The 26,519-nt window shown below is 32.3% G+C and overlaps 1 protein-coding gene and 1 long non-coding RNA gene across 4 annotated transcripts in view; one reads left to right on the top strand and one right to left on the bottom strand.

The window, feature by feature from the left end:
- LOC126829300 (uncharacterized) overlaps positions 1-26,519 on the top strand; it is a 66,094-nt gene that overhangs the window by 4,887 nt on the left and 34,688 nt on the right. The gene's annotated exons all lie outside the window — the stretch shown is intronic.
- LOC126829266 (uncharacterized) lies at positions 1,481-26,519 on the bottom strand. 2 transcript variants are annotated; one of them, XM_050559033.2, is made up of 3 exons: positions 26,304-26,519; positions 25,064-25,126; positions 1,481-6,076 (listed from the first exon to the last, which is right to left on the bottom strand). In XM_050559033.2, exon 3 carries the CDS (start codon positions 5,950-5,952, stop codon positions 3,478-3,480), a length of 2,475 nt encoding a protein of 824 aa, XP_050414990.1. In that variant the 5' UTR covers positions 5,953-6,076; positions 25,064-25,126; positions 26,304-26,519; the 3' UTR covers positions 1,481-3,477. The 2 variants fall into 2 exon arrangements, with proteins under 2 accessions (XP_050414990.1, XP_050414989.1); XM_050559032.1 differs by lacking the exons at positions 25,064-25,126; positions 26,304-26,519 and adding an exon at positions 23,838-24,034.

The raw sequence follows: 26,519 nt of genomic DNA, 5'->3' as shown, positions 1-26,519 counted from the left end.
GAAAAATTGTTGTAGTTTCCCTTGAACAAGGTGCAGTACTTTGTTAGATATCAATAAGGAGAACATGGGCATCTGAGAAAGATACATTTGACATAACATTGAGATGGAAAAATTTAAAAGAAAAATTAAAAATATATTTCCTCGACATAACCATTGATTGCAACCATAACATGAGGTTTAACGTCATACCTTTCTGCAAATCAAGACGGAATATGCTATGCTGTGTGCTGTGAGAAAAATTTTGCCCTGACAGCACTGTCTGTTGTCAAAAATGTCTGTTTCTGCTAAATTTTAGGTTTTTTCTTTTTCAAACAAGATAAAAACTAAGATGATTTGAAAGTAGGGAAATATGTGTTTTATGTTAGTTTATCATCAAGTAGAATGAAATATGGTGCAAGTTTATACTTTAACTGGAATGAAATAATGTGCACATTTATACTTATTTCACCATAAAAATGGAGTTTCCTCCCTTCCAACCATAGTACCTGATTTGATGTAGGATTGAGAGTTATTTCTTCATTTAAATAAAATCAGCTTCTTAGTTGTATGTTAATATTAGTACAGATCAGTCCCCATTCTTACCTTTCCTTTAATAATCAATGACCTGAGTGACATCCAGTCCCAGGTCTCGACAAAATATTCTAGGGGCAGTCTCACATTTCACAAGACACTGTAAATAAGTTCACTAACTGCTATGATCTTCCTTGTCCATTCTGGTTTCCTCCCATTTCTATACAGATCCCTATGTTCAAGCGAATTATAGAAATGAAATGTGACTATCTGTTAGTCCCAAAATGACCTAGTTTGTATTGAGTGATTGTTAGATCTCTCTCTCTCTCTCTGGCGTGTTTCGATTCTCCGGTTGTGCGTGACAAGGGACAAGGTGTAGGCTTGTCTGTCCAAATTCGTGGGTTTTCTTCAGGTCTTCAGGTTTCCTCCCACTGCTTAAGACCCCATACCATATATTAGTCCCAATATGACATAGTTTGTGTGGAGTGGATGTTAAACCCCATTTCTCTCTCTCTCTCACACTGTTTTCATGTAGGGTATGGGTTAGACCAGGGGTATTAATGATCCAGGACCTGTAGCTCAATTTCAGGATGTTTGTATCTAGTTCGTTCACATTTGAAAGTCCCGTGTTTGATCCTTGTGTTGGCCATAAAAGTTCATCTGGACTTTTTGACATGGTTCCCCCTTGTCTGTGTTGCAGGAAAGAGGGGTTTAGCAAGTGATATCGTATAGTCGTTTGGATGGGACGAACAAACAAAGTTTTGAGCACACAAAAGAATCCTTAGTAGTTGGAATTCTATGTAAGATTAGGTCGTAGCGATGCTGTCCGGGAAAAATTTCCCTCATTGCAAATGTAGGAGCAGAAAAGACATTAAACCCCATTTCAATTCATTTGTTCCCATTTTCAGCCCAGCTTCAGACAATACAATGCTACTGCATCATCAATTAATAACAAACACTGGGGTTTTAAATTATTATATCCATGTTTTTATTCCATTGAATAAACAAATAAACAAACAAACAATCGAATATTAACAAACATTCTACACAAGTAAAAAAACAAACAACAAATTCACATGACACAAACATGTAGAGTTAGATCTAAAAATAAATAATTATAATACAAAATATGTTTAATAATTATAAACAAAACAAAGACATTATGTAGCTTTTTAAATACAGCTTGAATTTTTACATATATTTCAATTAACAATATCATTGGATGTTGTAAATCACAAGTTAAGTTGTGCTGTAAAAATTGTTTACAAAGTTTATAGTAAAGCCAGGTTTACACAGTCAAGTCTGGATATAATTATTTTAGATGTACCTGACAAATTGTTATGCGCCTTTATGCGTCAGACATTTATTGTAAATATCATTAAAATACTTATAAAAGGCAAATCTGTGGCAGACATAATAACAGGTGCCTCATTTTCAAGCTTGCCCACAGTGCGGCAAGTCAGTCTGCGAATTAAATTTTATCTTTATATTTGCAAAGTCGTCAAGTCTGTCAGTCAAGCTCAGTCCATTATTAGAACTTCTGACATGCATTGCATGTCAAGGTAGTATCAAGATGGACCAACTTTCCACATGCCTGACAAATAGTCTAACAGTGTAAACCCTGCTTAAGATTACAGCATTTAATTTGACGATTTTGTCACGTCAAATGTAAATTGATATATTTGCTCCTCGATGCTCTTTGTCATGAACAGAAACTGTTGCATTTGATATGCAGTTTCGTATTTCTTTGACGATATGGTCATGTCAAATGTAAATTGATACATCATTGTGTCTCGATAATTAAAATCTCATTAAAAATATATGACTAATATTGAATGTAAAATTTACAAAATTAAAATATTGTATAACGTTTTAAATATGTGGTTCATTTTGTTGTCAGTTGAATATCGTTGATTGAGAATTCGGGACTAGAAAATCGTTTCTTGATTGATATACTTCACTTTACTTTGAGTTTGATTAAAATACAATTTAACAATGTCAGGGCCAGCTCATTTCATATTTTTTCCTCAAATTGTGTTTATAAAGTAGTAAAGCAATATACACAAAAATACTACTTTTTTTTCCTAAACTGTGTTTTAAAGGTAAGAATACACCCAAAAAATAAGTTTTTGGTGGATCAGTATAATTGTCAGTTTGTCAGGACTAGTGTTTATAAATTGGGAGTATTGTGATGTAAAATTGTTGCGAATCTCGTAAAACAGATAAAAATCTGATAATTTACACTCTTATGCACATAAGAGTTTAATGTACAAGTAAATTTTACAATATGCGGTATTTGAAATCACAACCATGTCATTAATTAATACAATGCCAAGAGAATTATTGTTAAAGATTTACTAAAAAATTGTTACAAAAAGAAATTACATGTGTTAATAAATATAATAGCTTTCCATACTGGTAACAAATGTCATTATTGATAGATAGTACTAGGAACCAAGCCTGACACCATCGCCGTCATCTGGGAATCATGACACAATATAAAAAATCAAAGTCTGTCGATTGATGTCCAATTGTTGAAGGAACAAACATGCTAAGTTTCATGTCAATTGGAATTGAATTGACAGAGCCATAGACTTTTTCGAAGAATGTCACTCCCCCGAGAATAACAACAAGCTGAAATATATATCTGTTGATTAATCGAGGGGCAGAGTGTGTCCAATGCAAAAACATTTCTCCATGTAACATAGATCAATGGTACATGTAATTGGTAAAAGATAAGTAATATATATATAATATATACAGAAACATTTATTATATTTTTTGATGAAAATAAAAACTGAAGTCTGTCTTTTTAGTACTTCTTTGTGTAATACTTTGGTCCACTATTCACAAAAGTTTTAACAATACTTTAATAGTGTAACACAGTGAAATGAAATAAGTCATTATCAAGGGAGGTAATCCTTTATGGCAAGGGAGTCAACTCTGATGATGCTGTTACATATGTACCTATACAGGAGTACCTGGTGGTAAGTCTTTAAATGAGCCTGGAGATCCAATACTTGAGTTATGAGACCGCTGCGGAGATGTAGGCGTGCTTGGTCCACTGCCTGCTTTATTTCGTAGAGAAATTGGTGTTGGGAACAGATCCAGAGAATTCACAGAACTTCCCGCCGATCTTTGAGAGGCAGATGAGCCTAATGTGTCACTATTCACAGATCGTGGAGCCTTTGATAAATTAGAAGCGATTATCTGAGGACGTCCATTTTTAATTGAGTCACTGTTTTGCATTGCAGGCCTTTTATTATAATTAGCACCATAGTTTTGACCTGCAGGCATACCGAACTGCCGCATTGGCTGCGAATATGTTGGTCCCATAATTTCACTATTGGCCACTCCGGGTGGTCGATACATATAGTTAGATTTCACGATTAAATCACCATTAGCGACATGAGGTCGCACTGAATAGTTCACTCCTCCTATCTCACTTGTCGTCCCCCGTGGACGATGCGTGTGGAATGATCTCGGAGGTTTACGTGGACCCATGGGTCCTAAATGACCAACCGAAGCACTTTTTTTATTGTTTAGATTTTTACCATCTGGTGCAGGACTACAGGGAAACTTATACACATCCTGATAATCACTATAGTCTAGATAATCTGGTCTACTGTAGTCTCTGATGTCACTATAGTCTGGTTCATCATGGTAATTATTATTTAAGCTGTTGTCATGATCTGGGTAGATATTATTGGAGCGGACGCTTCCTGGTGTACGAGGACTGTAACTTTGGGCGATGTAATAATTTGTTCGATGTGGTACGTTGACACTAGCTACCGAATACGCTCTAGTGTCATAGATGGGTTCATCCGATTCATACTGTGACGGAGAATAGTAGTCCAAAAGAGGAGTGGTTGATTCGGTGTGTGATCCTGGTGGAGGAGGGGGGTTGCGAATTGCCGAGTAGATCTGACTTATATCATCTGGTTCTGTCAACTCACTGCTAAACGAAATATAAGTGTTCCCATTCGCTTGTGTCGGAGCGTAGATATGTGAGAATGAGTTATCTGAATGAATGGAGTCTCTGTCTTCCGGTCTGAATTTGGTCATGGTTTCATCATTTGAACTCTCTTCACCCTCCAGTCTCTCATGTGATTTATCTTTATTTGTGGTTTCCAGCTCGTGGTGTTTCAACTGAAGTCGAATTTCATCCCGTTTCTGTTCTTGGCGTTTTCGTATTCTAAGGACAGAACGAATAACTAGACACACTACAATAATTAGAACAATAAAGGCGGCTATGGTTGACATGGCAATAATAATTTTCTTGTTATTATGACTTGTAAGTGGGGAGGTAGCCAACTCTTTTGGAGAGGTTGTCTTGGGAACTTCAAAAGTCACATCAAATGTGATGTAATCTGTTCCTCGGATGTTCTCGGCAAGACATCGATACTCTGCTTCATCTTCTTTTTGAAAGTCGTGGATGTTGAGCACGCTTTGTTTCACAGAATTTCCCGATTCAACAATTCTGTATTTGTCTGTTCGGAAATCTTTAGTGATTTGTTGATTATTTTTAAACCATATGACGGAACTTTCTGTGATGGAAAAATATTTACAGTACAAAGCTGTGGAATCGCCAGGTTTTAGAATCACGCGAGAACCACTAGTATACATCTCTATGGGACAAGCAAATTCTTCCAGGGGGACACGACTTAGTGGTTTCTTCTGTATTAAAGAGGGTCCGGCACATTGTGTTTCTAAACCAGGAAAGTTCCATTCGAGTCCGTGAAGTAATGTTCCATTGTTTAACCACTTCTTAAGCCACTGAAGATGACAGTCACAGAACCAAGGGTTGTTATACAAGCGAATTGTTTTTAACCTGTAACCAAATTCACCCACGGCTTCATATGTTAAACTTTGAAGAGCATTGTCCTGTAGTTCTAATGTCTCCAACAGATCCAAACCAGAGAAAGCGTACGGAGAAATCACATTGATATGATTGCCAGCGAGATTCAGATCACGAAGAAATGGTAGTCCTTGAAAAGCATTCTTGTCTAATCCATTTAGGCGATTAGCACTCATAGACAGACTGTTTAAGTTTGGGACATCTGCCAGTGCTTTAGTCGGGACAGAACTGAATTGATTCCGAGACAAGTCCAAAACTTTTAAACGATGAAGATTGTTCAATGCCGAAGGTTGGATTGACTTCAGTTGATTTCCTCGCAGAAAAAGTTTTTCTATGTTGACATATTTATCGAACGAGTTAGGACGTAGTTGTGATATATTGTTGTCACTGAGATCGAGGGTTCGTATGTCATGATGTAAATCCCATGGGATGTAATCAAACCCGCGATTTGAACAGTTCGCGATTGCATGACCACTGTTGTAGATAGTCTCACAACGACCTTGACCGTGGGTTAACGTTATTGTTGATAGAACTAATACTGCTATGATCCAAAATCGCTTATTGGACATTTTGACACAATACATTCTCGCAATTTCACTTTATAAACTCTTGATGATAAATATCCACATTTGATTAAGAAAATAAATCGATATCACATGATGTAAGGGCTTCTCTCATTGGTTAGACTTCACCTCTTCAACAATAAATCTGAAATAAGACAAATTGTAGATATTAAAAGTAATTCAAGATAACAGACGAAAATCATTTCCCAAATGAACCCAATTGAGACATTCATGTATATAATTACACACTACACAAGACTATGGAATACAATTACTGACAAACATTTCAACTAGGATTCTCTAGTCTTTATCAAGCAACAATTACATAAAATCACAAAGTTCCAAAATAACCAACTGAAAAATGATTTTTCCATCAGCTTGCTAGAGTAGTACAATAGGACAAGTGACTTGGTCCTTGATGCAACCATCATACTTTTAAGTGTATTCTGCCACATAAATTAGTATTTTTGATTTTCGAGAACAACTATAATGTTAGCTTATTTTCACCTTGAAAAAGATAATTTCAAAACGAAAAGTACTTGTTGCTTTTCTCAGAAGCGTTTAGCTCCAAATTTTTAAGTCTGAAATATTAAAACAATCCATTTCGCAAGTGGCTACATAATTTATCATCAAGACCTTAGAGAACTGATGTACATCACACCAACTACTACTAGTTGTTCTATAGACTCTTGTACAATGTAAATGTAGAGCAGACTTGTTTGTATATATAGATTCACAGCTAGACTTTTGTACAATGTGTAAATGTTTATTAGTAGACCTGTATATCACACCTAGACTTTTGTACTGTGTATATCTGTGGACGCGTATATCACACCAAGACTTGTACAATGTAAATACCTATATAGTATATAGTAGACTTGTATACCACACCTTTGTATCTAACAGATATGTATATAACACTGTACATACATGAATACTGTTGTTGAAAACACAATACATAATCAATCTACCTTTTTAACTACCAGTATATAACTACAGGCTTTTTAGTTCCAAGATATTGATCATTTTATAAACAAAAGCAAGTATTAAAGCGACAATATATCTATTCAAGCCAGAATAATTTGTAGTCATAAATCAGCTTTTAATCCTACTAATTGTTGAATATATATACATGTAACTAGGATTTTAGAAATATAACAGTTTTGGCTCCTGTACAATAATTTTCTTTAACAAATCTCATCGTTAATCTCTTGAGAACGTCACTTACTGTAAACAAATATTATTTTGGTTGCCAACAAATTTAAGAATTTGAGTTTTCAAACGTTAATGTTTGTCAAATAATCGAGTTTCTAGGATTCAAAAAGTTTGTTTATATAATCCAATATGGTTTATGGTAACTCCATTAATAACAGTATTGAGACTTTCAGGTACATCCAGTATATGAACTGTTTGAGTTTTCAAACATTAATGTGTGTGAGTTTATAACCATGAACCATTAATAACAATATCACGACTTTCAGGTACATCCAATATATGAACCATTATCTTTTTACTTCATTAGTAACAGTATTACAACTTTCAACTAGGCTACATCCAATATACAAACAATTTAACTTATTAAATATATACTAATATAATCAATCCATACACTGTCTGTTAAAAATATGAATTATTGAAACCTTAAAGAGAGAAATACCTGTTGAATACTGATCGACAATGATAAAGGTGACCCCTTTGATGGTGACAAGTTTTATGTAGATATAAATGCAGTAGGTATTAAAGTGTATAGGGGTATATATAATGTTATACAGTTGACCACATATGTAATATATCATACTATGACAGGTGTTTTCAGGCTATATAGATAGATTATAGGTAGATATACCTTAGGCAACACCTGTATATATATATACACAGATAAAAGATACAACATTCTATGACACAGTATACAGTCTGACATACAATTATAGAGTCCAAACTTTTACCAAAATAATTTCTGTGTGATTTGTTAATGATTCTGTGGCTCTTTAAGATACAGTATGTTAATGTTTTGTAGAAAAAATAGTGGAATATAATTAGCTTTGAAATGGTATGTGACTGTTTAGATGCAGATATAAAATTCTATGACATACTGTACAGACTATAACCATCATACTATTACTGAGTCCAAATATTAGGTCAAAATAATTTCAATGTCTCACTAATAAATGATCCTGTGACTCTTTTAAGCATATTGGAAAATTAATTTTGAAAGATCTACTAAAGGTCCTAAAATCATCTAAGGTATTCATACAGGGATGGCCAACATAAAGTGCCTTATAACGTAATTACAAAAAACATTATTTACCCCGATGATATATTCACAATCAAATTAGTTGTTGATATATTCACAATCAAATTAGTTGTTGATATATTCACAATCAAATTAGTTGTTGATATATTCACAATCAAATTAGTTATTGTTCTATATTAGATCTGGTCATCCCTGGTCCTAAACTTAATATATCCAAGACGTAAAACATAGTCTTCCAAAACAATTACCTTTACAAACAATTCTTTGGTTGGTTAATTTAAAAAAAATATTGATAAAAAAAATGATAAGTTTTATGGCCCTTTTAGGTCCTAAATTGTTTTTAACTACGCATTTTAAGATTGTAATATGATAGGTTATATATACATAATATACCTATAGTGTATTTATATTTATCAATAATCACTGAACCTAGACTTATTAACATAACCCAATTCATCGGAATTTTTGAAATTAATGGTACGTAATATTATTCAAAAATGTCCCAACCTATACCTATTGTATAAATTCTATATAAATCCATTGACTTAAATGTGTCTTTACTTGCATGTACTTACAAGTTTAAAGGGAGAATAATTCAGGACTGAGTTTATTGTCTGTCAATGAAAGGAAATGGAACAGGATTTAACGTCCTACTTTTCTGCTCCACCCACATATAATGAAAAAGGAAATACACTGTGCAGTGTGCTATGAGGGAAATGTGCCCAAACAGTGGCACTATATATGTAGAGCCTACACATATTTTATATTCCAACTCTCACGGTTCTTTTATGTATACGCCAATGTGTACACTGGGTCTCTGTTTTTCGTCCCGTATGAATGACTGGTGACTTTTCTGTGATATATTTGGACTAAAAACATATTCAAACTAACTTATCTATAAAAAGTTTGCTTCAAATCACTCTCAAAACTTTTTGATTGGAAAAAACTACATACCGTAGAAATATATTTTAAACTGACTTGTTTTTGGGAGTGTATCTTTAAATTCTCCTGTGCAGTGATCTGTATTAATTTAAGTCCTTTTTTAACTACTAGAAAGTTACACACGCATGTAAATATGATAACAGGGATTAACTATTTTCTAAAGTCGATATTAAATTGAATCTTTATGTATTCTCCATTAATAATGTACCCTGCATCTTTTAAAAAACCTAAGAAATGTCTACCATATATTTTGTAAAGCGATATAAGCTATTTACCTATCTTCACACATCTTAAATTATGTCTGTATCTTCATATTCACCTGTATTACATGTCAGAGCTAGACACATTAAATGGACATTACTGACTTTACTTTCAAGGATGAATTTTATTTAACTCGGTGCATGTCAAATAAACCTTTATATAAAGTTAGATTTGAGGTTTAATTGTGTACCTGAGGCCTACCTGAGGCTATCTGTAATCAGTGAAGCTAGACGTATTAAATAAAACACTAGCTTGCTTCAATCAGTCTATATCTTTTCATCTATATTGCCTAAACAGCTCAACTTCTGTTATTTTACTGTAATACTAATTGTACTAACACACTTTTCTCTTTACCTTTACATTATTACTAATATTTTTATTAAGAGGAATTTGAACAAAACTTGAACCTGTAGGATTTCACTACACAAGCTTTTATGAATTTTGAATTCTTACAAAAAGCTAATTTCTTGATTGCAGTAATATCCAATACAAGTTCCCATTTTGACATGTTTCTTCTATCAGAAGCTGACTTTTTGATTATATTATCCACTATAAACTAGCAATAACAAGATCTATATAATAGAAGCCATGCTTTCACTCAAAAACAGACAACTATGGTTATACAGTTTTCTTACTGAAGTGCTATAAAAACTCTGCTTCTCAAAGACAGACACCATATATAATTTTCTTAAAACTCTGCCTCTCAAAAAAAACCAGACACCTAGTAATATAGTTTTCTTACCAACTCGTGCTATTAAACCCCCCCCTTCTCCAAAAAAAACAACAGACAACCATAAATTTGTTATATTTTGTTTGTGGTGCACATTATAATAGTAACTAGTAGTGATTTTATCCAATCTGTAAAGGGTTAATACGATTATGGTAAGGATAATCTCTCACTATTTCTGCAAACAAAAGGATGACCACAGTGTTTTTGAGGTGAAATGAATCATATTTTTGGAATTTGATCAGATCACAGCACAAGTGTTATTTATAATACCGTGGAAATATTAGAGTTGAGATTACAGTTGATCCAAACATAAAGGTTCTGTATGTCTGTTGGCATTACATATAGACTATTATGATGATATTCCAACCTTCAGTGAATACCTTCATACCTGTATAATTACACATGCAGGTGTAAATACTATAGTAAAACCAACTACAGTTAGCCTGATAAATAATAAACTACTTCACATTCATATTTTATGTAATATACCTGATGGGCTGTTGGAAACATCAAAGAAGACAAACTGTTTCTCGTTAATTGTCAGGACCTGTATGTTGAAATAATGCCCAGAAGATATAAAGAAATTCTGCTTATTTTGAAAGTATTCCCTATTAATTTAAACCTCTTCTACTATCACGGAAATAACTCTGTTCTATCAGAAGAAGCTACATGTATCATGATAGACTAATGAAGATTCTGACCATATTGTACACATAGTTGTATGATACTGTTCTTTAATCTAAAACTAATTACGCCAAAAAATCAATAGATAGTCCATGTGGTCAGTGGCCACATGTGACGTGGCTATATTCATTTTTTGTTTCCTCTTGAGAACATTCATCTATAAAATGTGGTATTGTTTTGAATATTTGTAAATTTTGATATAGAAATTGAAAATGGGATTAAAAAGAAAAAATGAAATAAATTACCAACATGACTCCTGTCCACTTTATTCCTTGACCTCCATTGTAACTACATGTATGGATCGTGGGAATATTTTTCTAGTTTCCATGGAAACTGAATTAGTAGAACTAGTGATCAATAAGTGGCCTTGATAAACCAGACTATTGTGTTGACAGTAGAAACAATAACAAGACGGTGACGGTATTGTTCAGTTTTGCCAAACTGTCAATACCACTTGACCGGTCTACACTATACAAATAAAACACTGAACAACAAACTATAGTAAATGACATGAACTTTTACATGGAAACTCAAGTCACTCATTCTGTCAGACAGTGTTATTGAAGTGTTCATGGTTGTTTAAATTTCCTGATTGACATACCAATACCCTATTATGATATCCCTAGAAATGATAACCAGACCATCTTGATGCCGACTCTTTACATAGAGCAGCCATTCACAGCTGCTGTAATTACACAAAAAGGATTCTTTCTTTGTTGTTTGTCCTAATTTCATAAATGCTTAGAGAGAGAGAGAAATGGGGTTTAACGTCCACTCGAAACAAACTAGGTCATTTTGGGACTAACAGTACTAACACATGGTTCAATTTTATTTCAATAATTCGCTTGTGCATAGGCGTCTTTAGCAGTGGGAGGAAACCGGAGAACCTGGAGAAACCCACACGGTTGGACAGACGACCCTACTCCTTGTCACGTACAACCGGGTAATTGAAACCATGCCAGTCGACTCAATGACAAACCTTATGATACAGAGCGTACATGCTAACCATTCGGCCATCCAACCCCCCAATATAAATGCTTAGAATATATAATCAAAAATATTGAAACTACGACCTGTACGCTTCAAAAATTTTCAAAATGCCAAAAATTCTGAAACTTGTGTAACTGTACACGGAAAAACTTTCAAAATATCAAAAATATTGAAACTTGTGTAACTGTACACCTCAAGAACTATCTAAAATACAATTCTTGGGGAAAATCAATAACATTCACACAGATATAGGTAACTCTTATTATATCCACATACCTTACAATGGACTTTATTTCTAAACATTTGAGGATTGACTTATAGAACTGAACTGTACCCTTGAGAAGACTGTAACCGAATAAAACAAATTGCTTAATGGTAATTGAGAAATTCTTTTAAAACCTTTGGAAACCATTTGATATGAAGCCATGTTTTGATTACCTAATATTTAACTACAAAATAAACAACACTATTATTGACCAATTAAACGTCCTTAATCACATCGTTAACCCTAAAAAAACTAACTTGATTGATCTGTGATTACTTTAAATAAACATGGCCTTTAGCTGTTTATTCCTTTTGAAAATCTATAGTTGATTGAGTAAGCTGAGGCCATTTAGATTTACATGTATATTTTTATTCAACATCAAACCGATAAAAAGAAGCCATCAGTTACAAGAGTTTTAATTATTTTGATTTAAGAACTTGTTTGATCTTTTGCTTGACAAATATTTTAAGAATTGAATAGTAGTTGAAATTGAAATATAACTTGTGTTGATGATTTTTAATTTTCGAATTTTACGTCATTAACTGGCATGAAAATAAACTGATTTTTAAAAAACACAATTAATAATGCCCTGTCTTCATTAAATTGATGATTCAGAATTTAATACTAACAATTTTTTCTCTTGTGCTCATGTAATTAATGTGTTTGAGTAAATACAATTTGTAAAGAAATATTTTGTCATGATTGATTCCAGTTTGTGGAAAAAAGTATACCGTTTAATTTATACCAACTAACAATATTTGTTGCACTTTTATTAAAAGCTATGATTATTATTAGCGATGTCCAATATTGATATAAGAACGTTAACATAAAACAGGATATTACAAATATTGATTACTATAGTTTTCTATTATCACTTTATTTATTCTGCATGTCCATTGTTAAAATCTTTATACAGCCGTTGATAAATAAAATATATGTTTTAGTGTAGTAAATCTCAGATCGATTACCCATGCAATCCATTACATATATACGATGTGAAGTATTCAGTTGCTGAGTGTTGGCAGTTTTATTATTTAAATGTATTTACATAACACAACCTTCACTTAACAATTGATATATATGGTACATTAATAACATAGTCAAATAATCCTCAGACACAGAACAATACCAGTCTAGAATTAAAAGTTAATGGCCATACTATAGCATTTTAGGGGGCATTTATTTATGCTTTGTGGTTTTGATAAAAAAAGAGAAGCAAAAGGGTTTGATCTGAGGTCACTTTGATCCACACCTATTAAATTGTTCTATGTTTAGTTGGTACTTTTACAAAGTCTAAATTCTAGTCCAAACTATCACATAAGTTATTTGATACTATCAGATGATCTTAATCTTAACTTAATCTTAACAAAATCACTACCGGTATCATTGCACATTTAATGCAGGACATGCTTACTTGTTCTAGAACACCAGATACCACTTCTCATTTGAGGAGTTCACATAGCTAAAAATGTTGTACATTTATAGAATGTACTTGTGGTCATGAGATACAAACTATCATATATAAAGGTATAGACAGTAATATGATATTAAGATCAATCTAAGTATAAGTATTAATGGTATGTTATCAATGTTAACATACATTCCTATACTCTTTATAATAGTCTTATATAGATAAAGAGATAAGTCATGGTACTCAACAGGTACCCTAACATATACATCTATTATACCTATATTTATATATTAGGGTTTTACTATAATACCTATTTTGGAGGTCCACTTACTACACTTAAATATTGTGAGACCCTTGTCTATTATACCTAAAGACTTTAGTTGGTATTCATGTCTGATATAGGGAAATCTCAATACATAGCTAACCATAGTATAATGGTGTCCCAGTCTATCCAGGGTTGACTTCTGTCAAACTCAAATGAAGAATTAGCAGAAAGTATTTGTGTTCCTGATCCACTAAAAAATACAAAGCCATCTTGTTGGTGTAAAAATGTCAATTATTAAAATGATGCCAAAATATATAGATATAAGATATATATATATATACATGATAAAGTAAAAACATGTACATGTATGAATTTTCAAATGATAACAAACTAACTAAACTATCTATTAATTGCTGGAATAAATAATCCACTCAAACAATAATGATTATTTTGCAGTAATAGCAGGCACGTGATAATCTATTAGGTCCCGGTGATTGTTAATATTTAAATTGTACAATTCATTACCTAATCCTTTTATTTAAGCATGACGTCTGATTTAATTTGTATGGTTTCTGAACAATAATTAGAGATTCTATAATGTGTTTAAATACTTGTCGAGACCAATTCATCAACTTATATTACGGAGTCAGCATGTGCTCTCACTTACATGCATTGTGAAATGGTTTCAAAGTACAGAATTTAGAATTCATTTCTTTAAAACCACTGATCACTGTTGTAGATTTTTTAATCCATCTATAGCAAAGTACAGTATTGTGAATGATGAATATGAGTTAATAAATCGTCCAATTCTGTTAAGTTTTTACGAAAGTGGGATAAATTGCAAACTTCAAAATATTCAGCATTTTGTGAAGACGATATAAACAAGCCAGTGCCACCAATAAGTGTTGGGTAAAGTCTTTTGATGGGCGTCTTTTTAATGTGATTGAATAGAAGCCAGTAGATATTTTGGGTTTGATTTCTTGATTTATGATAATAATTTTGAAATAATCAATTTAAGTACATTAAGTGTAGATAATTAAGCTGTGAAAAATTAGTTATTGTCCGAAAATATACAAATGACAATCAATGGCTTTGACTTCTATTACATGCACTCTGACATTATTATTTTTGTTGAAATGATTTCAAACTGGAGAATATACAATTCATTTCATTAGATAATTGCTTTCAATAGACACATTCACTTTTGAGTAAATTTTAGCATATATTATAAACTATGTGTTGTTGAAATAATTGTTTTAAATAGTTAAATTAATTACCTTATGAGATTGTTTAAAGCTCTGATTTGGAGGAAATAGTTTCTACGTACTAGTATATCAGTTTGAAGTTTTGCTCTATGAAAGTGGAGAATTTTGTACTTTCCTTTGTGGTACTTAACATCCACTTCCCAGAAGGTGATGTCATAGACAAATTGCAGAATTTACAACTCATTATGTCTTTAAAAAGTTAAATTCATTACCTTGATTTGAGCTCTGATTTAGATAATAGTTTCTACATTATCAGTTTGAAGTATTGGTTATGATCCTCTAGAAGAAATCCTTATCAGTCGAGAATTTATAATTCATGTCTTAAAGTCAAATTCATTACCTTGATTTGAGTTGTGATTTAGATGAAATAGTTTCTTCATATAGTTACGATCCTCTAGAAGAAATCTGTTTGAGATTATCAACGATCTATGTTACACAGTTAGTTGTTTTTAGTAGGTGGTATATTAAGGTTATCACAGGGGTCAGTCTAATCAGGTAGCCAGTAGCTACAAGCTAGTTAAGTGACCAGGTTAATTAGGGATAGCTTGTGGTCATATATTTAATCATATAATCAGTTGGTTATCAGGTAAAATGGCTTTTACTGTAATTAGATAGTCTCAGAACTACCTTGGTTAATGTCTTAATGCCCTTTTCTCGTTTTTATTGTACAAGTTAATTGTATAAAGAACCTTGAATTGATTGGGAGATGGATGTTCACGCAGTGTGGTCAATAATGTAATTAACTTATTAAATATGTGATGGAGAACGCTATTTCCAATTTATTTTTGAAAATTATGCCCTGCTTTCATTTCTAGTGTCATATAGATCATTTGGCTTTTAATCTGTTTGACTAGACATATTACACCCTACTTTCATTCCTAGTCTCCTAAAGTTTTGAAAAATTCTCTGCTCATTCAAATGTTTTTAGCCGTTTGACTAAAGTTATTTTCCCCAATAATGAAAAAATCAAATTAAAATTTCTAGAACAAGCCCATGGCTTCATCAAGTTGCGGTCACGATCGGTGACAACCGAACGTGAGCAGCAACTAAACCCCGATAGCGCCACAGGGTGATTTTACTCATCAATGAAAAAATCAATTTGAAAAGTTTGACATCATATATAACAACTCTGTGGCTTCCAGAGAGTTCGCCAAATTGTGGTCATGATCGACTGATTGCTGCCACAAAAGTGTCCAAAAGAACAGAAGAGAACTTGAGCTGTGACTAGATCCTGTATGGTGCCATCACCACAGGGTAAAAACTAATCTCTGCCTGTCATTCAGTTTATTTGGAAAACAGAACCGTAATCAATCAGAAAAATCCAACTAGATGTGCACTTTTTTGTATAAAAAATATAATCAAACACACCTGTTCTATAATGATAAGTGATCCAATTTACTGGCATATGTATAAACTTAATTAGTTTTACTTACATACTATGGTATTAAGGGAAGAAATAAATCATCATGTCGAAACGAGGAAATGAAACCGACAGACATACAGGTGGTATAAGGTTTATATCCTATGACCCTTGACCTCATGTAATGATATGAAGTCTACAGGTAGAGTTACTTATTAAGTTTTTATCTCGTTGTCCTAGTTACACACAAATTTTAAAAAGATAGACTTGAAATCTTTATCTATATGCCTTGTAAGAGTCTGTTGAATTTAATCGTATAATACCCATCCTATAATATTTACATCCAGTCACTCACTCCACAATAATAAAATACCGTCCTTAGATGAACTCATTCTATGATGTCACACAGGTTGATTAATTGATTCTAAGGTTTACACAGGTTTACCTAAAATATGTCCCCAACACCTTATCTCATGTCATTTAGTGTTCATACTAGACATAGGCGTCACTTACGTTAGGTCATGTCAGTATAAAGAGAGTTCTTTAAATATTGATTTTCAAATAATCTAAAAATGTTTGTAAAAGGTAATTGCAATCTATAGGTTTAAATACAAAAGAAATTCACCTGATTCCAGTCTATATAATGTGGCCGTTAAATACTGAATAAGTAGAACACAGATAGTTACCTATATGACCTTCCTAAATAAATTGTTGCCCGTGTGACTTACCTAAATTTTTGCCTACTCTTTATGTCATTTTATGTTGCTAGTGAATTTGATAAACTGTGATTTGGTGCAATATTACTGACTAGTGGTGTGTCTATTGTGGTGAATAAGTAATTAAAATGAAATTTCATATTCAAAACTCCCCTATTACAGTTGTTAAAAGTTATTAAAATAATATGATATTTGTCATATGACATATAAAAGGTGATTATTTATGACATTATAAAATTAGATGTTATCTAGGATAAAAATAAACTAGTAAATCAGCTGAATAAATAAAACTCTAGTCATTTATTGTCGACATATGAAATACAGCAAGTCGTTTTATTGTCCATGTAATATAACATAGTACATATAATATCAACATCTACCCAAGCCTTGATTTTCTGGTGTAGATCTATATGTATACTAATTCAAGTTTATTCATGGTTCTTCTCTTCATTCACAGCCTATATAAGGATAGATTTGAATACTTGACAATCTAGAAATTATTATCTCTCTTATATTTGCATTCTTATTCATGTTTCCTCAGATAATCATTCTATGGTTATTTCAATTCTAATCTTCGAGTTTCAAGAAATGAGCAATATTTTAAAAAGTAAGGTTTTTTACCATGTACAAATGTTATGGTGAGAAAAAGCAAGAAAACAAGCAATAAATGAAATCTAACATAACACAAGTAGAAATGGAAACTGGTTTGTATATGGTACATACAGAAAATGATCACACTATTAGTTAGGGAGCCAAGGTGGCTCTTTGTGTGAGATATGAATGGTTCCATTAATCAAAGATCTCACCGGCTACATAAATGCTTCTGTGTGTGAGATAAGAAGGGTACCACTGGCTACATAAAATTTCACATGCTACTGTGCATGTGAGATATGAGCGGTACCATTAATGGATCACAGCTCTAACTAAGTGAAACAGGAACTAGTCATATTATTGCATCCGGAGGTAAAATATTTTTCAGGTGTTGAAATAGGCTATGAACACTGTCTATGGTGTATTGATATATTACATGTATTTAAATGATTTTGACCTAAAACCGGATCTTATTACCTGTTTTTATCAGACACTGAATCAAAATTTGAATACAAGTGTTTTTATTTTAGATGTGTACATTATTTAAACTGTAGGAAGGACAGCTGTTGGTTCTTTTCTTTATCATCATCATCTTTTATATTTCTTAACAAGATTTTTTTATATTATGATCAGGTTTTATACACACCTACCTTACGTTTCATTTTAAAGAGACACTTTTACTATCCGCAAGTAAAAATAATTCTATCGATGTCTTTTTTAGAATAGAATCTTTCTTGAGCTCTTTCTAATCTTTTCACACAAACAACTACAAAATTGTTATGAATTGTAAATTTTCATTTTAAAATGTCTTCATTTAGTGATAAATGGGTAATACGTATGCAATCTCAAATGAACTGCATGGCTATATCATTTTTTTTACCTATTGACGATGATGCATGACGATCACAGTAATACTGTGTCTCTTTGAATAAAGGGGGTTGTGTGTCAAAATGGTTTAGTGTGTGCGCTAGATCATAAGGTCCGTCATTGAATCAAGTGGTGAGGTTTCGATTCCATATGTTAGTCCCAAAATGACTAACATTTCTCTCTCTCTCTGAATATCACAGATACTCCTCTTTATAACAATAATCATATACTATTTTTATACTTAAGTGACCTTTATATTTCAAAAGTTTATTTTTAATCCAGACAACCAAAAATTGTTTTCTTTTCCTTTATTTATTTCTGGGTATATTTACAATGATACAGAAGACAGATATACAAAATTTTACACTAAAACATTGGTTGTTAAACTTTCTAATTCTCACATTATCTGGGGTTTTTTTTCCAGTCCAATTAAAAAAAAATTGTAACAAGGATTCAGAAAATAAATTCATTCTTCATTTATGTTAATTATTTCCCCTGTTAACAAAAATGATCAAATTATCTGTGCTCGATTAATTTCTAATTTAATTGTGATTCATTTTACTACAAGGTTAACTCGGTTGAATATTATTACTTCTGGCTGAACAGTTCAACGCTTTAAACGCTCATCTATTTCAAAATAATTCAAGCGAAAAAGAGACGAAGAATCGTATTCTCCTTCACCTAGAGTACTTGATTATAAATACACTGAAGAATGGCGTCTTCTTCACCTAGAGTACTTGATTATACATACAATGTGGGCTTATGGAAAATGGGTTTAGGATTTTATCATTTTGATTTAAAGGAATGATCATTTGGTTTCTTAAAGATCTATGATGTTATTTTGTTATATGATTGATCTTGACAAGTGTACTGGAATTTTGAAAAGAGGGTTCACAATGAGATGTACAATAGACATATTCAAACTTGGCATAGAAAGAAGACGATTAAGATTTCTATAAATTGATGTGGTTCACTATAGGGCTGTGTTCATATTGCTAATAATAAAAAAATTGGTGGCAGAATGATCTAACAAATGCACTTTAGATCATAAGGTTTGTCATTGAGTCAAGTGATGTGGTTTTGAATCAAAACTTTTTTTACATGACAATAAGTAGGGTCGTCTACCTAATCTTGTGAATTTTCTCTGAGTCCTCTGTTTTTTTCCCACTATTAAAGACCTCTGCGTGCTAGCAAATTATTGAAATAAAATGATATCATGTGTTACTCCAGAAATGACCAAGTTTGTGATGAGTGGACGTAGACATTAATTCCCTTTTCTCTCTCTCACATTGCTATTACTTGGATCAAATTACCAGAACCAAATAGCTTTGGATCAACATTGTGTTCACACTGACCGGATTAGAGTGTGTGTAAACAGACAAAATGGATTAGAGATTAATATGTCCCATTAAATTGTCTGCAAGAACATATTATCAATCTTTTATAGTTAGCAATATTTCATGAGTAGTAACACGTTCCCTGAATTTGACAGTGGATTCGTTGAGTTTACATTGAATTACTACTCAAGACTTGAAATCAAGATACTACTTTTTACCCGAAGTATCTGTATTCAACACACAAAGTAGATGGGTATCTCTCTGGGAACACAACTTATGCAGTGTGGCGGTAGACATGGTTCCCAAAGAAACATTTACATGCAAGTTTTGAAAGTCAGGGGTATTATTCACAAAAACTGAATCTAAAATATTTGAAGGACGCAGTCCTTTCATTGGCTTGGAGCTAAAATTTGTACCAGCATCTTTTACTCTCAACCATGTAAGTCTCCTTTCTTAAAATATTTCAACATAGTCGTGTCTTTTCCAAAGGAAACAGAATTGAATCGGTCTCCTACCTATGCTAGACTGGGCCTATTATTTAGCTTCTCTAACAAGTTTCTCAGGAAACCCATGTTTGCAATATCACCCAAAGTGGAAGCAGACTGTAAACCTTAAAGAATATTTTAGTTCATTGTTTTGTGATTAAAGCCCTAGAAATAAGCGTTTTTGTTCTATTTTAAATAATCTAGAAGCAGCCACTTTAAATATGAAAATTAGGTGCAGAATATTTTAAAAGCCATCTAGAATCTGGTTTAAAAAAGTATGCAGTATGTTTGTAGTAATGTTATTTAGGGGAAGATATCAGATATCACCATTTTACTCTACAGATCTAACATCTGTCTAATAATATAACGTAAACTCCATTCACATCTGTTCTCTCAATGATTCATCATACTGCACATCTGACACACACTTTGTCTGGTACCACTTCTAATTTAATTTGGAAAGAACACATAACAAGATATTTTGGAGGTTTTTTTCGTATCCATAACACCACAACAATGTCAGTGTTTTTGCAGGGAAACGGGAGGAAATGTATCCAGCGTCTTCTATCCTTCCGCTTTCATGACAGAATAACTTTTTTTTTAAAAAATTTTTTTAATTCAGTAGACCAAAATAGACAGAGGTTCCACCTTGATCAGGCTGCCATCCTTGCACTACCCTAGCAAATTAGAAATGTTACTAAAGGAACTTGATAATGAAATCTAATGCCACTTCTTTTTTCAGTTATAGCAATGAAACATATTCATTATAGCAAAGTATTCCTGTACCATTCCTAGCATTTCTATTTCAGATGTTATGCCATCTTTAATGAAAGAATAACTTCATTTTCTGATTTTAGATATCTGTAAGACAGTTCGTCTATGTCGCTTTAAATTTCATAAATCAGATCAGATGTCCATATTACATGGTAGCAGACCTGGTAGCCCAGTGAACTGATCTGTTTCAATGTTTTTTTGCTTATCATGATTAGACTGGCGTTATATTTCACAAAGACAACACACAGAAGCTGCAACTTGTCTTATGTTTTTACCATGAATAAATTTACATAAAATAAACCCTGCTCTATATCAAATATAACCTTTGTTTTGCACCAAATCAACTAGACAAACACGGGTTGAATATAATATGGTTTTAACTAAATGCGTCATCTTAAACGTATAATTTTTGGTCATGTTTAAGTTGTCCTCATTAGCCTAGTCGGAGTAGAAAAGTAGGACGTTAAACTCCATTTCATTTCATTTACACTTTGTGACTTTCTTAAAAATATAAATTTCTATAGTAGATTGCACTAAGTTAAAACTAGAATACCATTTGTTTAAGAGAGTCAATATACCAAAATAAAAAGGTTCTGAAAAAAGACATATTATTGTGAAAGGATTGGGACCAAACATTACAAGTTAGAAAACACAGAGTGCTTAACTATGTTTATAAAGACCAAGTACATGTAGCTTTGACTTTTGAAAAACAAGTCAAACACTATTGTTTCATTTGATTAGTGACAAATAATCATGTATGTATGACAATGAATTCTCGTGCAAATCCGTTAGACATAGAGTTATCTATTGTAGTATCATTCTTCAATAGATTTTTATCATGTATCTATGAACTTTAAATGCAATGCCCTTTATGATCAAAGATTATGTCAATAGGAGTTTATTCGTACAGTAATAGCAAAGGAGATTTTAATAAACATACTTTAATTTTTAAATCCTACCCAAAGTCACCCTGAGAAATGTCCCATTATAATGAATAATGGGGTAAATTTGTCACTCCTTTTTACATGAATGAAAATAGAATAAATAAAACTGTATGACACATGATCTGTAAATTTTATTGCTTCTTATTTTAAAGAGATAATTGTTTTCTTGGTTGTCTTAAGTTAATAAATTTGAAAACAAGTTGCTGGTTGTCATAGTTTGGGTTTCAGAAATCAGTTTCAACTGCAAGTGCAAGCGATCACTCATATAGTCTAATTAGATAAAACAAACTTAGATTAGTGGATCAGTGGCATATTAGCTGGATAAAGCCTATTGTGAAATATGCCCTCCCCTCTACTCACCCCACCCCACCCCACCCCACCCCAATATTTGGGTAAGCAAAAATTTGTGATCAGTGAAAACAAAATTCAGGTTATCAATGCACTTTTAGAAATTCCACAGGGAAGCATTTGAACATTAGATTTCCTTCATGGCACATGTATGGCATACGCCCGTCGTCATTAGCCCATTCGGAGCAGAACAATAGGACATTATACCCCATTTCATTTCATTTCTTTTAAACATTAGAGTAGTCAAACTTTCAATATTTCTATTTCTATTCCATCTACAACACCACAAATCTAATGGATTACCGGTAGATTGTAATAGGTCTTGGAATACATATATATGCACCATCCGACAGTATGCAGCTTGTAGGTTAGAATTCCTTATATATGAACTGTAAGCTTATAAACAGGAACAGTGCATCATCCTACATAGTGCAGCTTCTAATTTTGAAACGCTTTAGTCAGTTTGGCATGAATGAATTATATATGAACTGTAAACTTATTATAGACAGGAAGAAAGGTCATGTGTGTATATCATTTGTGAGTCTTAAATCTACCATTAAAGACATTAATTTGGCTGGCAGGACTTGCCTTTGGGAACAGTAAAATGATTGAACTTATTATCGTGTATGATTTCAAGGGGAATAATTATTATTTTCATTGCTTTCTTTTAGTCTATCGTATTATCTGTCTTCCCTACAGACTGCAGTACAGACGGATTGACAATTTATTTGCTAATTTTAGTCCAGATGACCCGCCTTGGGTTATGGATGTACAAATGTCCTTCTTAATTACAGTCTATTGCACGAATTCTCTGTATAGTCGTATATCAGAGTGACTGGCAAGATATTTAAATATTGTCCTCTCGTATTATAGCTGTAATTTTCTGCTGACTGTGTCGTGTGCCATTCGGTGTGTTTTTTTCATGAAGTCTCGCAGGAAAATCAATAAAGTATCATTATAGAGACACAGAAATTCCTGTACATTGAAGCATGACACAGAAACCATGACAATGCCTACAACTTGACGCCTCCTCAAATTAATTATTTATATACTGTACTTTTATCAAAATGCACTGATCATTTAAACAGATTAGATTTAAAATTTGACAAAGGAAACCATAGGGATAATGTGTCAACCATTTGAAATGAGTCTGCCTTGAAGTAAAACCTGTTTTCCTGTGTTTGATCTAAAGCCTTATTTATATGATAAATCGTAATGATCAATTAGAAATCAAAATGGATTTAGATTTTGAAATTTGAGAATGGGTGTATTAAAGATCGAGTGACAACTATTTAAATTGATTGAGTCCATCCATGTTTAAAATTCCTCTGCTTTGAAGCCTAACCATTGTATCTGAATCTTGATTGTTTATCACATAAAATAAAATTTAAACCAACATCAAATCTGTATCAGTTACCTTTTTGTGACCTCTGCCATTGTCAAATTAAATCCATTCACTTTGTTAATCCTATAGAGCAGAGAAAACGATAATAGATTTACACATAATCCCCTCACTCAATGCTATGGCCGATGAGGTCAACACAACCTCTCAGGTCTAACTCCAGTAGCAGCACTGAGCTAGCGGTTTGATCATACTGCTTCTAAAACCAAGATGGCCGACTACAACCCGTCTGCTTGTCAACAGCTGTAGTCAATAAATCATTCATGGGTAGTCTCCCACAAGGAATGACTGACTTGTAGTTGCACAATATATTACTGATTGATTGGTCACTTTTCTGGACACAGAATTACTCACTGACAAATTACTGAGGAGGGATTTTTTTCAGGGAATATTTGATAGTGAAATTAAAGAGTTTTAAAGTGACCAAACAATGCATCACAATACAGAGCTTCAAAGGTGGATAAAACATAGCAAACAAACACTGAACAACCGCATTAGAGAAAACAAAAACAAACAATAATGTAAAAAGGCTTTGAAAGTATGAAGTGAAATGGTCGTAAAATTGGTTTAGAGTATAGAGGCTGGTTGTATGATATAGTTCAGTTATAGCTCCATATTGATCTTTTTATGTGAAAATAAAAATGGTGTCTTTAGAAATCATTACTATAGATGAATGTAAGTAACAATGTTACAAGCTAACATGTGAATATACTGAATACCATTCAAATAAAGTATTCATTGGAACATATACCTCAATATTAATTATAAACTGAAAAATGGTATAATATGTCTCAGGTATATTAGACTCTCTCCTAAAGAAATTTTTAAAAGGATGGGTGTGTTTGAGAGAAAAGGGTAAAATATTATTAGACTCCCTTATAAAGAAATTTTTAAGAGGATGTGTGTGTTCGAGAGAAAGGGGGAGTATACTGTCCTTTCAACACAAACTATGTCATTTTGGGATTAAAATATGGTATGAAAATGAGAGTGGTACTGGTACCAATAACATACGCTGTGATCTATGATGCATACATCAGACCAGTCAGTCACATAAGCAAACTAGTGGATATACTAGGATCAGCCTGTGTACTTCCATAGTTAATGTAATAAAAAGATTAACATACACTTTGTTAAAACTTAAATTATGCAGCCTATATCTTCTTACCATTTAAAAAGATTTCTCCAATTTTCAAAATACACAAATAATTTATATAAAGTCCTTTGTTCTATGTATTTCTTACCTCTCTTAATCTGTTTCCTACATCAACAGCTGACATCACAAAATATTCCCCAAAATAGAGAACCTGCAAAAATAAAATCACATTTATTTCCCTGAGAAATCATTTGTTTAATGCAGTAGTGAGTAATTGCTTAGAGATAAATCACAATAAATTACGACAGAACACAGAATCCAAAACCACACCTTGAAATGAAATAATCAATCCCTTAAGCAAGGAGATTGAAATAGATTGTTTATAACACCCTCCTTTAAAGGTTTACAATGACGTTAATGACGTTGATCTCATGAGTTTAAAATAAACCATATTCCAATTTAAATGAGATTTCGTACTTATAGTAGTTTTTGAGTTCCTTATTTATACCCCCCCCCCCCCCTAAATGTTTCCAATGGGTTCATTTTACTATATATTAGTCTTGAGTAGGAATTACATAGCTGACTGATATACAGTTTTGAGTACAAATTACATAGCTGATATACAGTTTTGAGTACAAATTAAATAGTTGATCTCATGGGTTAAAAATAAACACCTTTCCAATTTAAACGATATTCTATTGTAGTTTTTTTTAAGTTCCTTATTGATTTTTATTCTCTTAAAGTAAAAAAAAAAGAGGATTAATCAAAAAGATAATTAATTATTAATGACAACGTCATTATTAGGTTAAGAAGCCCTAACATTTCTTACACTGTATTAAATGAATGAATGGGTGGCTTAAATATTAAAAAACAAAAAGAACAATAGCTTTTGATACTAGACTGACATTAAAACCATGTTTTAATTACATATTATATAATGTGTGTAGAGGATAAAAATAACGTATTTCCAAAGATGTTGCCCAATTGATCTCCATAAATAATTTTGGTATTAATGGTGTCCTGTTTCACTAATCATTATGTGTAGGACATGGGTAAGTAAAAATAGAAATTTCTAAAACTAACTATTGAAGCCATATACTTACATCATGAACCTTTTATAAGGTTATACTATATAATGTTTATACCAAAAATTAATCTCCATAATCTTTAAGTTTTGTGTAAGTAAATATAGAAATTTTGAAAAAATAACTTTTAAAAACATTTGATGTAGACAGTCATCTTGAAACTTTATTTACTGCAAATATTTCTAAATACATTGTCTAGTCCAAAACGAAACTATAGTATAATAACTTTATTTACTGTAAATATTTCCACAAGATCATGTGATTTTATATGTCTATTTCTAACATGAATCATATAATATTTACCGTAAATACATCCTATTGACTCCTATAGTCTAAAATGAAACTATATTATAATGGTGGTAATATCCTTCTGTAATTCACAGTAAATATAAAATTTCCGTCAATCAATTAAATCCCTCCGTGTTGCACAAATCCAATTTTGCTGAACACTTTATAAACAGCTATTCCAAATAATCCACAGATTTTAGTCAGAGGTCTATATCAGTGTAAATGAAGCCA

The sequence above is a fragment of the Patella vulgata genome, chromosome 8, assembly GCF_932274485.2.
Source record: "Patella vulgata chromosome 8, xgPatVulg1.2, whole genome shotgun sequence".
Lineage (NCBI taxonomy): Eukaryota > Metazoa > Mollusca > Gastropoda > Patellidae > Patella > Patella vulgata.
The sequence above is the reverse complement of the archived record's forward strand: the minus strand, read 5'-3'. Positions and strand labels throughout refer to the sequence as shown.

Bases quoted from the DNA above. Each gene is read 5' to 3' on its own strand.
- LOC126829266 (XM_050559033.2), bottom strand. From the start codon at position 5,952: ATGTATTGTGTCAAAATGTCCAATAAGCGATTTTGGATCATAGCAGTA.